Raw genomic sequence first — 17,508 nt, forward strand, 5'->3', positions numbered from 1 at the left:
TCAGAAACCAATAGTAAGTTCACGGCTGATAAAAGACACTGAAACCAGTTTTAAGTGGTATTGCCCTTAAACAAATAAATTTCCTTTTGGTTTTTAATACTAATGAACACACATACTTCTGGTCACATATCAAATTTTAAAAGTATGTCTTTTCTAAGAATAATGTATTATTGATGTATAATTTAGGTCTGATTCCAAGAGTTATGGGCAGCAAAACAACCTTGCACTTCAATCCCCTTGGGTCACTGGACTTGGCCTTCCTGTGACAATGATGATTTTCTCTAATTCTGATCTCTTAAAGGATGAATCCTTTGATATCAATATATGTAATCTAACAGTTTCTTCACAGACAATAAAATTAGACAGTAAAATTAGGCACCACATGGAGAATAGTTTAACTCTTAGCCATTCAGAACTCTGAATTCTAAGAAGGTACATTAAAAAGAGAAGAATATGTACAATACCTAAGAATCCAGGACAAAAAGGTCCTTTCCTTCTTCTGTTTAAAACATAAATCAAGATACTTGAATCAAGTGTTTCATGTACTGAAGGCTGAATCTACTGTATCGAAAGTGTATCACTAGTGATACATTTTGGTGGGTATTTCACCATAAACCATCTTTGTGTATCTAATAGGAGCTCTGGGGAATGCTGTGATACAAATCTTTCCAAACCAAAAGACCTAAAAGTCTAAATTGTTTGGATCAGTTGCACTGACCCAAAGTACACTGACTACAAAGTTACTCACGTCTTACTAATATGCATGAATATTGTTTTCCTCAGTTCATCCTGTAGCAAACAGCATATTCTCCAGACAAATAAAATAAATTGCCATTGAGAAGCCACTGAAAAAATTTAATTTTTTATCTCAATAGATGCTAAGTCTGGCATGAGGGGCACCAGTAAAGTTCTGAACAGAAAATCCCTCCTTGGGCTGGAGATTTTCAGGGCTGATCAGGAGAGGGAAGGACAATACCATAGTCAAACACAGAAACCTTGTAGTGGGACTCTCTGAGGCAAAAGTCTTTTTCCACATGTAGATCTTTGGAAGCAGAAATTAATTTGCTACATGTCATGTAATTTTTATTATTTCTGCTCAGTCTTTGAACTGGCACAAAGCAAGTAGGTATGTTTATGGTACAGGAGTTGGAAATGAGACCCAACAACCTGATTCCCAGACTATCGACCTGAACAGCTTCAGAGAGATGCTGTACCACAGGGAAAGCATTCATCTCTCCAGTAAGCAATGTTGTGACATTTTCACATGACATATAATGGATTTAGTGAAATGTACAGTTATTGAACACATTTCAGAACTGTTTGACACTTGGATAGGTGGGATTAGTCCATGCTGGGGAACTTCCTCCTTGTATTAGTCTCTGTGTCTTGTACAAACTGCTGCAGCCAAGTGATCCGCATTAATGTATAAAGAGAGTTCTTGCTGCAAAGATGCAAATAATAAAAGAGCAACTCAATTAAAATAAGAAAATGTCCAGATTACTCACTCAAAATAATAAGATGTCCAGATTACTCTTACAAATAAACCTCAAAACTATTTTGACAATAAAAGTATTTTGGGGTTCTTACACTAACTTATAAGTAAAGATATGTGCATATATTAATGCTTCAAACTCCAATGCCTGAACTAGCACACAATCACTGTAAAAAGCAAAGGGACTTCGAACCCAAACACTTACTGATAAGTTGTTTAAAAACCTCTTCTACACATGCCTCTGTGTAACTAATAGAATCACAATATGCAATTTAGCTGTGGAGGGGGGTCACAATCATTTTACTTGCAGAGATACTGATGTGACAATAGCTCCAAGTAAGTGACCGATCATGCTAAATTTGCCTTAAGTCTATAAAATCATTATAATTAGATATAATATTTTAAAAAATGTTGTTTCTTTAATATAGGCTATTTTGAGGAATTTTAACTGAGAACATGATCAATGTGTTTGGTTTCATCATTAGTGTCATTGGAGTTGACAAACTCCAAAAGTTTGATAATGGTACATTTCTGGGAAGAACCTTTTATCTATTATTTTAAGTATAAGCTAATGTATCTGTGATTTTCAGAAACTTTAGTTAGCAGAAAACTTTAGTTAACTGTGTATTTCAAATAGCAAGAAAGATGAATGTCTATTTTAATTTCAAAATGTAACTATCCTAAGAGACAGAAAGGATGAGACGCTTAAGTGAAATAGAGAAGTCAGCAACAGCAATCAGGAAAGAGAAACATTGGAAGAGTTGTGAAGGAAGGTGAAGTGGAAAAAGAAAATAAACATAAATTAAGAATGACAGAAATATATGAAATAGTGGATTGCCATCTCAGCAGGATTTAAATCAGACCAGGTAGTCAAAAGGTCAGGCAGGAGACCATGGCATTTGTTACATGCCCTCCAGAAGCTGAAGCAGCTTGGAGGCAATTTTGTTAGTGTACTGCAGGAAAAGCATTGATCTACCAGGGGGACTTATTTCATCTCTCCAGTATCTGAAGGGAGCCTACAAGAAAGATGGAGAGTGACATATAGTGACAGGACAAGGGGGAATGGCTTCAAGCTGAAAGAGAGTCGGCTTAGATAAGATATAAGGAAGAAATTCTTTACTGTAGGGGTGGTGAGGCACTGAAAAAGGTCGCCCAGAAAAGCTGTGGATGCCCCATCCATGGAAATGGTCATGGTCAGGTTGGATGGGGCTTTGAGCAACCTGGTTTAGTGGAGAATGTTCATAGCAGGAAGGGTAGAACTACGTGATCTTTAATGCTCCTTCCAACCCAAACCATTCTACAATTCTACCCAAGGAAATACACAGAAGCTAGGAAAACACATCCAAGAGAGGCACATGGAGCAAGAGCTCTTGATGTGGAGATAGGTGAATTCTTGCCTATTCTTCCCTGGAAGGCTGATGTATGGAGCTATTATCCAGGACACTTATTGTGTGCTACGTGGTGTTGATGAATACTGTAGTGATGGTGGAAAGAGGAAGCATACAGAGGAGGGCAAAACCACTTATAGCTGGTCCTATATGGCATAATAGGCTGCCCTTCACCAGTTATCAGCAGAACCTGCACTGCAGATGATGCCAAGTGCCCCAAGCCTCACAGAAGTGATTATTCTCCTGTACTCAGCAGTGGTGATGCTATACTTCAAGTCCTGCATCCAAGTTCTGGGTCCTTCAATTCAGGACAGACATTGAGGTACTGGAGCAAGTCCAGAGATGGGCATGAGGAGCAGCTGAGGGAGCTGGGGGTATTTAGCCTGGAGAAGGCTCAGGGGAGACCTTATCACTCTCTTCAACTCCCTGAAAGAAGGGTGTAGGCAGGTGTGGGTCATCTCTTCTCCCAGGCAACCAGTGATAGGACAAGAGGACATTGTTTCAAGCTGCACCAGCGAGTGTTCAGGACGGACATTAGGAGGAATTTCTTTACAGGAGTGATCAGACATTGGAATGGGCTGCCAGTGGAGGTGGTGGCATCACTGTCCCTGGAGGTATGTAAGGAAAGCCTGGATGTGGCACTGAGTGCCATGGTCTAGTTGACATGGTGGTGTTCAGTCATAGGTTGGACTCGATGATCTCGAGTCTTTTCCAAACTAATTGTTTCTGTGATTCTGTGAAGGCAGGCTCGGGAAGCCGCTCGGCACTGCCTCACTCTCTCACACTAAGCCGGGACGGTCGCGCATCTGAGCATCCCCAGATTACTGGGCAGCTTCCCCGGGAGGGGCTGCGCAGTCCCGGCCGAGCCAGAGAGCGACACGCCCCCTCACCGGGCTCCGAGCGTCCGCGCCCCGCCGACCTCGGGCCCGCGGGGCCTCCCCCTGCCGCCACACCCACAGGGGGCGCTGCGGCGCACGGCCGCGGCCCGGAGAGCGCGGACCACCGCCGCCGCCGCCGCCCCCCCCCCCCCCCCGGCCCCTAGGGCGCCGCAGATGGCGCCAGCACCGCGGGGCGGGGCGGGTGCAGCGGGGAGCGCCGCTGGGCCTTCTCGCCGCTAGCCCCGCCCCTGGGCCCGGCGCTTCCGCCGCCGCCGCCGCCGCCGCCGCCGGCGCGGAGGGGGCGGGTTGCCCGCGGCGCTGGGCGCTCCCCACGCCTCCCTTTCCGGGCGGCGGCGCGCGCAGGCGCGGGGGAGGCGCGCAGGCGCGCGGCCGCGTGGGCGGGCGGCGGGGGGAAGGTGCGAGCAGCCGCCCGCGCGCGGCCGCCGGCGGCGCGTGTGTCCCGTGTGTGCCCCCCCCCTCCCCAACACACACCGCCGCCGCCGCACCGCCGCCTGCCCCCGGCCCCGCCGCCGGATGCGGATGATCCGCGGCGCTAAAAGATGGAGGGGATGACGCTGAGCGAGGCGGAGCAGCGCTACTACTGCGACCTCTTCTCCTACTGCGACACCGAGAGTACCAAGAAGGTGGCGTCCAACGGGCGCGTCCTGGAGCTCTTCCGCGCCGCGCAGCTGCCCAACGACGTGGTCATGCAGGTACGGCCGCCGCCGCGGGGCCGCCGGGGGTCGGCGGGCCTGGGCACCGCCCCGTCGTGCCGAGATGGCCCCGGCCCGGCCCTGCCTTTCCCCTCCGCCCGGCCCGCGCCCCCTGCCCGCCCCGCAGTCCTTGGGCGGGGGTCGTCCCGCCGGCGGGGACTCGGGCATTACAGAATCTTTGGGGTTGGAAGGACCTGTGGAGATCATCTCGTCCAACCCCGTGCCGAGGCAGGGTCACCTAGAGCAGGTGACACAGGAACGCGGCCAGGTGGGGTCTGAGTGTCTCCAGAGAGAGACTCCGCGACCCCCCTGGGCAGCCTGTTCAGCGCTCTGCTGGCCCCGGTGTAAGGAGGCTCTGCCTCGTGTGGAGGTGAAACTTACTGTGATTTAGTTTATGGCCATTGCTCCTCATCCTGTCGCTGGGCACCACTGGAAAGGGCCCGGTACCATCCCCTTTGAGATATTTATGTGCGTTAATGAGATCTTTTCTCAGTCTTCTCTAGACTAAACAGGCCCAGCTCCGTCAGTCTGTCCTGATAAGAGAGCTCCAGACCCTGATCACCTTTGTGTCTCTTCCCTGGACTCTCTCTGTTAGCTCCTTGTCATTCTTGCACCGAGGAGCCCAGGACTGGACACAGTAGGACGGAGCTGTTGTCTCACAGGCCACCTGAGCCCCTCCGGCTGCCAGGGAAGGGCAGGGGCCACAGCGAGTTGTGCACCCTGTGCCAGCCACCCCTCCCCTTATGTATCTGCTGCAGGGCTGGGAAGGGGCTGGTGATGTCTCTGCTGGCAGCGTTCAGCAACTGTAGGAAAATCTTCCATGCTGACAGAGGCCATCCACAGTGTGAGAACTGTAGAGTGTAAAACTGAGGGTGAGTGAGATTGTCCCCATGATCTGCTGATGAGGAACAGCATAGAAGGAAATCTGGTTTTGTGTCGTTGGGAGCTACTGACACTAGTCCACTTCACCTAAGCCATGCAGTCTTTTTTGGACAACCCTTTCTGGCAGGTATTAACTTACCTGTAGTCAGCCAAATGTTTCTAATAACAAAAAATGTGGTGTTAAGACTGACATGGGCCCATACTTGCAGTATGTATGTGCACAGTTTTAGCACTTCCTTGGCCAGGTTATGTCTAAGACGTGAAGCAGTATTGCAGAGCTACCTGCATAGGAAAGGGCAAGTCTGCTTTGGTGTGTGTATGTGATTATTTGAGGAACGTATTCCCAGTGAACCATTCTTATGAGCAGCTATTTGTAATAATTTGCTGCTCTTGCAGTTCCCTCTGTCATTGTTCAATGCTTTAAAGTTTACATAGTCTTTTAAGCTGCTGTGGGTAAAGCTGTATTTAGAAAGCCACGCCGCCTTTTATGCGGTTTCATCCTCAGCCTAGTGAGATAAGCAGCCCTTTTAACAAAGTATTAAACTTACTGTTGCTAGAAACACAAATTGCAGGATACTGAAATTCAGTGCCAGGAGAACACTTACTGACTAGGGTTGCTGTTGGTGTGTTTTGGGCCTCCCAGCTTGGTTAGCTGAAATGAGTTTAAGACACCATGAAGTGGAAGAGGGCTGAATAAGAAATGTTTTTTCCTGGTAAAACCAGTAATCTCTTATTTGATGACTTGCTAGACTGGAGAGTCTTCATGCTCAGTATTATGAGTAAGGTTTCTCAAGGGCCACCCATGGCTGCTTTTTGTGTGTGGCCAGCCAGTTTCAGCAAAATCATCCCGGGCAAAGTGAATGTTTACATCTTTGTTGTATTTAGAAATTGCTTTTACATAAAACTTGTCTGAATCAGTGTATGTAAGCTAGTACTAGAGACTTTATTTTATGCATGAATTTAGTGCAAGAACTTGGAACGACCTGGAATTCTGAAATCAAGTGTCCACAGATTATATCCTTATCTTTTGCAGAGGAGGTCAGATATTCTCCTGCAAAGTAGACTGCATCTGAAGAAGAGAGACTACTCGGGCGTCATTCCATGGGTCCTAAATAAATTAACTCAAGAAGCAGACCTGGCTTATCACTCTAGTGATCTCAAGGAGAACCTTGCAGTTAAAATGGCAAACAAGATATTAGATTGCCTGAGGAATGAGACTGTAAATAGTACAAAGAAAGTTGAAATGCCCTCAGCAGTTTGACCCATTATGAGTATCTTGTGCAGTCACAGTTGGTCTCCTATAAAGTACCTTGTAGTTTGAAAATAATTTAGTTGTCTAGTTATTTTGCATTCTTCTTAAGGTATGGCTCTACACCATGTTAACACAGGCATGGATATATTGTATTGGGGCTCTTCAAAGGGAAGTTTCATTTGATGCTTTGAAAGCTGAGACTATGTAACTTAAACCTCAGGATGAAATAGCTTAAGAAATAAAGAAACCCTGTGAAGGAGGTGGAATTTTCTTTTGACCATATGGGTGCTGTGTTTTTACCTGTTCATTTGAAGCACCTGATGCTTGTGGGGAAATGAACTTGATTCAGTTACCCAATCCTTACATAATCCTGGAATGCAAGTGTAGTACTGGTCACATGAACGCTAAGTAGTTTTGTAGGTGTGCAAAGCGTAGCGTAAAATGGTCGCTCTTCAAGCTCAAGGGGACCAAGTGGTCCTGAGGAACTACTTTGCAGTTTTTCCTTTTCAATACTACAGGTTGGTAGGTACCTTTTGAATAGCTCAGAACTGATTCCATTGGAAATGAAAATGTCTGACAGTTGCATTTTTAGACTCGTAACTTGTTTTACTTGCAGATCTGTTGTCTAAAGGCTGGATATATGTGCAGCCTTTTTTGCAGAGTTGCGTCCTTGTGGAAGATCTGTCTCACAGGAGCAAATGTGTGTCTCATTGTTCATAATCAATTTCATTTCTCCCTCTGAGGGACACTGTCAGCTGCCTGTTTAGTGTGGATAAATGAACATATAGAAGACTGAAACAGTTATGGGTGTTGTATACCCAGCTACAGCATCTTGGGAAAGAAAAGCTAGATGTCTATTTTGTACACATCTACAAAAGGACAGCTTTATTATCAGAATAAAATACGACACCAAAGATGCATGTGTCAGAACACTAGTCTCTATTAACCCACATTTCTTCTTTTTTATGCACATCCCTGAAATGAACATTAAAGTAGAAGACTTGCATAAAAGAGTGAGTAATAGTACGTGTGTTGGGGTAAGAAGTCCAGCTACTTCACAACAGTTACGAGTCTTCAGATCACTCTCAGGGTGTGGTTTCACATTGCAGCTGACAAAAATCTAATGGTGAGTTGGCACTGAAGAAGGTGCTCCTGTCTTCCCTCAGCCCTTGTGTTCCTTCTTGCAAAGACACTCGTGCTTGTCCAATGCTGTTGTGGGCAGAAGATTAATCACAGCTTTTTGTTGGTTATAACTCTGTATGAGGTGACAGTGGGGTTGAATGAATGTCAGTACTAGCACAAGAAAGGAGGCAGGAAAATTCTTTGACACAGGGGAAGTAGAGAACTTCCTTTGTTCTAGAGCAATTGGATATTTTAGTTGTGACCTGGCATGGGGTTTGTTAGCTTAAACCACTGGAAGATGGAGCTGGCTCTGGCTTTACTTTGAACAGACAGCGAGCTGGTCCAGGGAGCTTGTTCAGCCAAAAGTCAGGTTTTGTCAAGTGTAGTTTTCACTTGGCTCATCTTGTGTCTCAGTTGCACGTGCATTGGTGTTTGTGTGTGCAAACAGCATGACACAACACGAGTGATCCCAAGGAGCTGTCATCCACCATATTTGTGCACATCAGGAGCTTCCCTTTGCTAGAGTTCCAGCCTGGTCCTGTGCACTGGTTGTTGGCTGGGATTCGTTATGTGCCTTGATACAAAAGAAACGTGGTTGCTTGTTCTGGAGTGGCTGCAGGAGGAGCATGCTCAGGGAAATTGGCTTCAAAGGCACATTTCGTATCTGACCTAAAATGCTCATTTATGTATGCTAATAAAGTCAGTTTTTTGTGTCTCTGCAGTGGTGGGGAAATTGTTTGTAAAAGCTACAGTTAGCTAAAAAATGTATTGTGAAACTCATTATTTGTGTGTGGAATGAATATAGTAGCTGTTCCATTTGATTTGTAGAATTCTTACTTAGGTGAGTTAATCACAGAATGTTTTCTGAATTTGTACTCTTGATTATGAATCACAGAAACTTCACTAGACAAGAAGCAATTCAGTGGTGCAGATGATACTCATCTGAAATTAATGAGTCAGAGCATCTTGCTTTAAAATATAACATTACTATGTAACTACAAATGTGTGAGTATTGGCATATATCTTCTAAAATGAATGAGCTGTCATCTTCAGTGCTGGCATTGTACAGCAATGTTACCTAACTTCTAATTTAGTGTTAGAAAGTCTTTGACAGATGAATCACACAGTTATGCCCAGTTACTTCAATTACAGTAAGCTTCTATTAGTCCAGTAAAAATCTAGTGTAAAGCTATTTTTTGCTCTTGTAAGCCACTTTCAAGCTTTTTGTTCCTTTTTTAAGGAGTATTTATGGACAGATTAGTTTTGCTGCTTCTTGTTTCATTGACGGAAAAATTACACTCTGGTTGTCTACCTCAACTCTCTGAGTTTGCTGCCCTCACATCAGAAGTTGTAAGAAAGTGTGTACCCATGATGCAGCTGCTTCATTGAGAAGTCCATACTCTGGGATGCAGGCATGTGCTGCCTTCTGTTGTTCTTGGGGTGGCAGTTTTTGGCAGGCAGAGGGAACAGAAGATGCAGTGGTGGTTTTCTCAATGCCAGAGCTCATTTGCTGACAGGCAGCACAATTATAAATGGAATTACAATCCATAGGCAGAACATGACAACATGAAATTGCAGGTTCTTGATTTAAAATATTGGCTTCTTTGTTGGAAAATGGCTGTAGAGAGAAAGGGATCTAAGAAAATAACAGCTTGTTCGCTATTATTGTGTTGTTGCAGCTACTGTTTCAGTGAATTCCTACAGAAAGGCTACCTGTTTGTCAAATCAGTTGAGTCTACTAAATGCCAACTTTGAATGGAAGCTGAGCCAGGGCATGCTTAGGATTGCCTGTTTGGTAGAGACATGCAGAAGACTCAAACTCATTCTGGTTAATTTGCTGAATTTATTATTCTTTCAGAACTGATGGGGTAATAAATCAGAATTCCTTATACGTGGTGAATTTCATGCCTTCCTTTGAGTCATAGGAATTTGGAGTATATTTTAAATAGTAGCACTTCTAGATCTTTAAAAATGTATGCTGTGTAAAAAGCTTTCTTATCTTATACTGACCTATAACTAGTCTGTAACAAGCCAAAATGAAAAAAAAATCACTTTATTTAATCCAACTCATACATTTTGTTTGCTTGAGGTTCTTTTCGTTATCTTAAATCTTATACTAAAATGTCACTTAGAAAAGATATAAAATTAGTTTAGACTTCTTCTGAGGCAATATTCACAACAGGTCATTATCAAGGTATTATTCCAGTGTAGATACTTCTAACTATAGCAATTTTCTTACTAATCTGTAGTATGTTTTTAGCTGAGCACTGTAAAATGGATGAGTCTGTAGACTTATGACTATAATGTTACCTAACTTACATATAATTTTACATGTTTGTATATTTTCATATAAAATATGTTTGCACACATATATTATGTTGTGTCTCAGTCCTCATTTAGTAAACAAGAGTTGTTAAAAACCTGTTGTGCCTGGATCTGCAGTTAAAACTATCTCATTTGTGAATCACCTATTTTTTCCCTTGAGATGTCACTGTAATAGAGTATTCTTCTTTCAGCTGAGCAGTAGGTTAGCTTTGATTCCCTGTATTGATGATATGCATAAGAGTGTACTTTCTGTTAGTGTCAGGGATGGCTTTTAATCTGCTATTTATTCTGTGAATTATGCTTTGAGTTTTTACAGAATTCTGGTTAAAATATTTATTTAAACATTACTGGTGTTACTTTCACAGAGACTGTAGCGGGCTGAAAATTAATTTATTTTTACAGTTAATTAGTTGGAGTGGTCTCATATCTCAGCAGCATTTAGGAAGAGAGCAGGCATTGTGTTTTGAAACAAAAGGTAGGAAATTATGGCAAAACTTTAGGACTTTAGATTAAGTCTATTAGACTTATATTTGTTTTTAGCGGAATTCTTGGTGTAATTGGTTTTGAGCCTTTGAAATTGACATTCATACTGTACAGTCAGGTACGTAGTAAATAATTTGTTCATAATTCTGTATGCCAACACAGCACTCAGATAATTTCAAGTATCACAGCTCAGCTTAGTTTGAGAACAGTTTATTCTTTTCTTTTTAAACATGCTGTCAGATGACAGCAGGGGTGATTAATATCCTTTCTGACATAACTGGATAGAATTCTAGAATCAGAAATATCAGGGCCTTTGGCAAATGTAGCTGTCTTAGAATCAAGTTGGCTGTATGAAATTATGGATTGTAAATTTGATCTTTTACTGGTAAAAGCAGTTCTTTTGTGTTAGAAGTTTTAAGTACTCGACTGACTGTGAAGAATGGCAAACATGCCTTCAACTTAGTCTAATCTTCAGTAAATGTTACTGCAGATACTGTGAAATTATAGGACTTTGCTGGCAGTCTCTGTGACTTTTCAATTGTATTTACTAGCTCTCAAAATGTTAGTCCTTGCAGACAACTTTCCTACTTGTTTGGTCATAAATATTTGCTGTTTTAGGTTAGTCCTTTCTGCTCTTCTTTTAAGTTTGAAGTCAGAAGTGAGTGTGGGAAAAAATATGTTGACTATCAGATTTCTCACTGGAGTTCCAATAATGATTAATGTAAGAGTGTATTTCCCTCTTATTCTCTTTCCTTTAGCATTTCGGTTGACCATAAGGATATTCTTAAGCCAGCAATGTCATTCTTTCTAAATTATTGTACCAAGTCGGTGATCATGTTCATGACTTGCTTGTTTTTCCACTTGGGGTTGGTGTCTGAAGAGTTAAATTATCCCTACACTTGTTATACAAAAAATACAGCATAACTTAGGTATGTCTGACTATGTATAGGAACTGTGTTTTGAGAGGTTAAACGACTTGGGAAAGATGACCGTCTGACCTGAATTTCTGGAATGATTGACTTGTGATGTCTAAAATGCTTCTTAAGTATGGTAACAGAGTAATGAGTAGGCTCAGTTTTGAGCATATCTTTCAACTTCAGCAATCCCAGAAAAGGATGACCAGGACTGAACTGTGTAAAATTTAGCATTAGGTGCTGACATACTCCTGTTGTAGACTAGTAGTTGGGAATTTTGTAGAAAAGTATGTTGTTAATGTTACAGTAGTGTGAATGACTTGGTTTTTCTGACTTGAAGCATCTTAAAAAAATGTTACTACCTAATGTTAACAGTGGAGTCTCAAGTGCAGCTCTGTAATTGTGCAGTTTTTAGAACTTTAACCAAGGTTTGTTTAAACTTTGATAGGCACATCGTTAAGGCTTCTAGGCCTCAGTGGGAGAAATAGAGCAATGCAAAGCTAAGTAACTAATTAACAATGCTCACATGGATACTCAGAGAAAATAAGACTGGTGTGGGAAAGGATTGTGAAGTAATGGACACAGTAGCTTCAGGTAAACTTACGTGGATGTGCTCAGGAATAACAGGAACAGACCGGGACAGTCCTATTTGTCCAGGCCACAGCATGGCCAGTAAATCTGGGACCAGTGAATGCCTTTATCTTCATTTTACATCAGCAAAAGAACCAGAAATCTGTGCTCATTTGGGGTTTTTCTCTGTTAGTATTGTTCTGGCATAATCATGGAAGGTGATGTGTGGGGAAAACGTTAAAACTGAAAAAGCAAGAAAATAATTATTAGCAAAGAATATCAATCACTGGAGTGCTTCAATTATAGAGGAGGTCTGAAAAGAATGAAAATATCTGTATAAATGCTTCTTTCTTCAGCTTTTAGTATTACGGGAAAAATATTCAACTTAATGCTGCATGATAGAAGTATCCACAATTAGAATATATGTGAAGTATCTCTCCAGTGCCTGCTGAAGCTAGATGCTTTCTTGATAATTATATGCAAGTAATTCCATTCATTTGTTTATGCTAAGGAAGATAAATTAAGTTTTGAAGATTGGTAGAGCTTCAGAAGTTATTTACTCACATAAACTTCAACCATAAGAAGAAGCAATCAAAAGTTTGCCTGCTTAAAGTTAGGGCAAACTTGGTTAGTCTTCATAAGTATTCAGCCGGACTTTCAATTATTGCAAGAATAAGACCAAGTGCCTCAAAAGATTACAAACGAAGAATGTAATTCTGTGTGTGCCAGCTGGGGCTTGTTTGCCATTTCTGCTTCAGGCTTTGCCTGTCAGAAACATAAACTGCAAACCTAAAAACCAAGTTCCAGCTATCTGATGTTGACCAGTGAGAGATATATGCTATAAGATTCATTGCAGTTTGTTCATAAAAACTTGTACTTTTTCAATTGTAAATAAAACCTGTGAGTAAATAAATAACTTCTGAAGCTCTGCTGAGGTGTTCGTTGATTGTACAGTAGACAGATTCAGTTTAATAACAGAGAAAATAACTAACACAGTAACTTTCTGTTGGCTTACTGAGTGGAGTAATGACATTGTGTGATCAGACAGATAAGCAGCAGTTATTGCTCAGGAATGGGGAACTGCAGCTGAGAGCAGAGGGAGGAGCTATTTAGGTTAAGCAGTAATGTGGAATTACATAGTAAGAGAACACAGGTATGTGGAATATCTCACTTTAAAAGAGCCTCTCTTTATGCATCAAAAATGAGAAATGTTCCTGTAGTTCCCCAGGCTGTCTTTAGCTGTTTTAGATTTTTTTTTAATTTCCAGTTCTTCTGGCTACTTTATTACCATTTCTGCTTGTAAAGTGTCTTTCTCTTGAGCACCTACTGTGCCAAAGAAAAAGCATTAGAGAAAGTCTTAATACAAGCAAAGAGCAACTCTGGCTTGAAGTCTTCCAGGTGTGACTTTTTACTTGAGAGGACGGTAGTTGCTTTCTAAGTGAGTGTTCATCTGGCTATCTGTATTTCCCTTTGTGCTACTGAAGCATGTCAGAAGGGTGTAGAATTCTTTATTCTCCCCTATTTTTGAGGGTGTATTACAACATTTTCTTTGAGTTGCAGTCAACTAGGATAGTCTATTACTCTAGATACTTGGAAAAATGGCTCCTCTAAGTCAGGGTCTTGTAGTTGCATGTAGGGTGCATCTACCTTATCTTTGTGGATTGATGGGTGGTGGTTGCTGTGTACTTCCAAATCAGAAGGGAATTGCTGACCTCTGGAGAGCCACAGAGCCCTGCATGAGAGACTCTGCAGGTCAGATTCATGTGTAGAACTTAACAGCTTTTGCAGAAGCTGTTAGTAAGACCACAAATTTTGATTGCAAATGGAAAAGTCAAGAAAGCTACCTACTGCATTAGGAAGTGTCTTTAATAAATGAGGCTAATGCATTGGGAACTTACGTGCTACCAGGAACAACAAGAGGTGTTGCAGGCAACTTTTGGAATGGGTCAAGTTCAGCAATTACCTAAATATAACTATTTCAAAAAGTACCACCAGTAATAAAAATTCTGTGAGGTTTTTGTGTGTGTGTGGTGTTCAGCATATTCACTTGTTAAGAATTTATCTGTCATAAATCAGAGTTTTAAATTCCCAGTGATTTTCACTACTTTTCTAATAGCAAAATGAAAGCATGACTCCAAATCTGATAACCTGTGCTCGGGGAGTGGGCATGCTTGTAAAACAGATCCCAAAGTACAGGGGCAGAATAATTCCTCTGAGCCTTAAAGTACTGGGTCATTTTTTGAACAGCTAATTATTTCTGATGTGATTAATTCTGAAATTTCATTTAACTGAAACAGATGTATGTTTGACCCTGAGATGACCTGTAGAATGGGAAATCTTAGTTCTGAGTATCTACAGAGAATTAATTGTTCAAGCGGATGAGTAGCTTTTTCTTCCTGATGGCATTTTAGCAGTCTGCTTCCACTGTGGGTCTGTGCAGTGTGAAAATCAAGGGCAGAGAAGTATTAGGAGAAGCTCAGACAGTAAGAGACTCTAAATAGTTCACTGCCAGAGAGCATGTGTTGTCTTGGAAGTCCTCCAGTACTATTGGTTTTATTTCTTTCAAAGCCTGTGTTCTAAAGCCAGATTTGTGGAATTGACTGAGATGTATCTTCATGGAGCAATTCGTAAAACCTTACTATTTGTTACGCAACAGAGAACAGCAATGTCCTAAATATACTCTGTGCCTTGGAATTCTTAGTATCAACTGATTAACTATATTTACTACAATGCCTAAGTACCTAACAAGATAAATGTATATATTAGAGGTAATTTTACACTTGCTGTTCAGCAGCACATGAACATTTTCTGCTTCTCACTGACTGAATATTAAGTATAGCATTCATTATCCTTAGCATTTTGCAAATGATCTTTGGATAGGTGTAAGACTGTTGAAATGTTTGCAGTGTGTTGAAACATAGAATTCAGAGCAATACTTGGTCTGTTTCTTTTAGTGGCATTCTTTTTTTTTGTCTGTCTACAATTGTGGTTTTTTTTTTGTCTGTGTCCCACCTTGTGCCAAGCTTTGTGGAGCCCTGTGAAGAACTGGGTCAGAGACTTGACTTGGTTAAAAATAACTCATCAAAAGAAGGATCTTTGTCAGTTCTCTGTCTTGTTCCTGTTGCACAGTGCAACAGCTGTTGAATCTGTGAAGCTACCTGTCAAGGGATATCTTTGAAAAGAAGTTAAAAATTCTATCTAATATTAGCAGACTAATCAGTATTGCTTTGTCCAGTTGACAGTAGGTGAGAGACTGTAGTTGGAAAACTGCCAGGCTGTGGTCAGCAATTAGTGAGGTAGATGGAGATAAATGAAGTGGCAGGCATTGATTTAATAGCAGTTGCAGAATAATGTGATTAGAAGATAACGAATTGGGAGGACAGAAACATATTCAAGCTAGGAAAAAACAAGTGAAAGAGATTTTCATAGTTCTTCAGTGTGTAGGGATGGTCAGGGTTTTTTCCACTACAATAGCAATGATGAGGAAACATTTTTCAACGTACATCACACATCCCTGAATTACATTAGAGATGTGGCTAATTTTTCTTTAGCTGAGGTGAGTGGAGTACATGACTTCAGGACAGGGTTGTTGTAGGACTGTGTTCTAGAAACCAATTTGAGGTTGTAGTCCAATAAACTTTTAAGTTGGTAAACATTCTGTCATATGTTTTCAGTTTGAAAACTCATCAATGAACTACTGTGAATGGGATACAGAAATAACATTGTTGATATGATACATTTTTAAATTTGAAACTGAATTAAAATCAGTCCATAATCAGTTACTTTTTTATTAACTAAAAAAATTGAAGCAAGTTATTTTTAATTCTTTATCTTTTTATATCTTAAACAACTTTTTCTAAAATGTAATGCTTGTTTTTCGTTTGAAGGTTGTTAATAAGCACAGTAAAAGTCAAAATAGTTTTGTAAATATTGAAGCACAAATATATTCATATGGTTTAACTCAAGTTTGTATCAAATATATATTGTATAAGGAATGTGAGAACTTGTTTTGTATTTCTGGTGCATGGTTTACATGGACTTGTTCATGGTCTTAGTTAAATTTAAACATAAGAGAAAACTTTGTTACTGTAAAGGTGATCACTCGAAGAGGTTGTCTAGAGAGGTTGTTGAGTTTCCCTACTTGGATATATATACTCAAAATCCCAATGGGACGCAGTCCAAAGCAACCTGCTGAGCCTGCTTTGAGCAGGAGGAGTGGAGCAAATGATCTCCAGAGGACCTTTTGCAAGTTCACCTACTGTGTGATTCTGTGTGGGGTTTCTTTGTGTTTAATAATTATATTCTTGGTGTAAGACTTCATTTTTAATCAACAATGTCCTGGTTTGGATGAGATGATAGAAAAGGTCCTCCTCTAAGTTTGTTCACTCCCCCTCCCATCAGCACACAGCATGTCTGTTTTAGCTTCCAGCCTGCTAAAGTTGTCTTCAGGTCTTCTTGCCTCTTGCTACCCTCTGGTGTGGAACAGTAGCTACTTAAGTAACTCTCTCCAAGCAGATGAAATATTTTTATCTTTACTGTGTAGGTGGCATGCATGTTGCTTCATTTATTGTTTTAGCATTGAAGTCATCCCTGTTTAAATACTGTTTTACTTTTGCATGAATAATATTTACAGATAATGGGCTTCATTTGCCTTGTAGAAGAACCTGGGGGCAGGGAGACTGTGATATTCTGGAAGACACTCCCAGAGAGATTTCATGAGTTCTGGGAAGTGTGTTTCACTGCATTTGATAGAGAAATTATTTGTTCCACTTCACTTGAAATTTATAAGGGTTCATAAACCTCTTGAAGTTCAAGGGCCTCTTATTTGTAACCTGTCAGGGTTCTAGAAGGTATCTGCTTGAAGCAGTGCCCTTTGACAACATACTGCTTCCCAGCCATGTCTGGTTTCTGCCAACTCCTGGTATTTCTGATGCTGTTGTTACTTACATATTTGTGGTATGATGACTGAGCATACAATTTAATAATTCTCAGCTACTGCACAGAGGTGTGGTTTTGTGTGTTTTTTGTTTGTTTGGGGTTTTTTTTGGTGTTTTTTGTCGAGGGCTTTCAACAATTCTGGAGCTTTACTGAGTTGTTTGCCTTACTCCAGTAAATTGCAGTAGTGTGACCTCAGGTTCTTCATATCTAAGGAGATTAAAACAATTGTGAAGCATTTTGTCTTGAAGATGGCTCTGCATTCCTTGAAGAGTTTAGGGAAATTCCTTATCCTCTCTCTTCTTAAGCAGATGAATGCCCTAAATCTCAGAGAAGCAGTTCTTTGATAATTTTTTGTTATTATTCCCCCATTCAGTATAGCTTATTACCTGTTTCTTGTTTAAATCCTGCTTCAGGGAATTTCCAGGTATGCTGTTTTGTTTGCCCAGTATGTTTGAGCATGATGTCACTCAGCAGAGGAGTTTCCACTAGGTGCTTGCATCTAATGGTTTTACTCAACCTTCAGTCATGTTTCTAATTAGTTTATATTCTGT

General features: G+C 41.2%; 1 protein-coding gene across 13 annotated transcripts in view; it reads left to right on the plus strand.

Moving 5' to 3' along the window:
• The first annotated feature begins 4,134 nt into the window (after window positions 1-4,134).
• The window catches only part of REPS1 (RALBP1 associated Eps domain containing 1), a 61,174-nt gene continuing 47,800 nt past the window's right edge, over window positions 4,135-17,508 (plus strand). For 5 of the 13 annotated variants that reach the window (XM_038130649.1, XM_038130645.1, XM_038130646.1 and 2 more), the window contains exon 1: window positions 4,137-4,471. In XM_038130649.1, the coding sequence (XP_037986577.1) occupies window positions 4,319-4,471 (153 nt within the window). In that variant the 5' untranslated portion in view covers window positions 4,137-4,318. Of the gene's footprint in view, window positions 4,472-12,276; window positions 13,173-17,508 lie in introns of those variants that run through there. The other 8 variants (XM_038130640.1, XM_038130642.1, XM_038130643.1 and 5 more) reach the window with 4 other exon arrangements.

The sequence above is a fragment of the Motacilla alba genome, chromosome 3, assembly GCF_015832195.1.
Source record: "Motacilla alba alba isolate MOTALB_02 chromosome 3, Motacilla_alba_V1.0_pri, whole genome shotgun sequence".
NCBI lineage: Eukaryota > Metazoa > Chordata > Aves > Passeriformes > Motacillidae > Motacilla > Motacilla alba.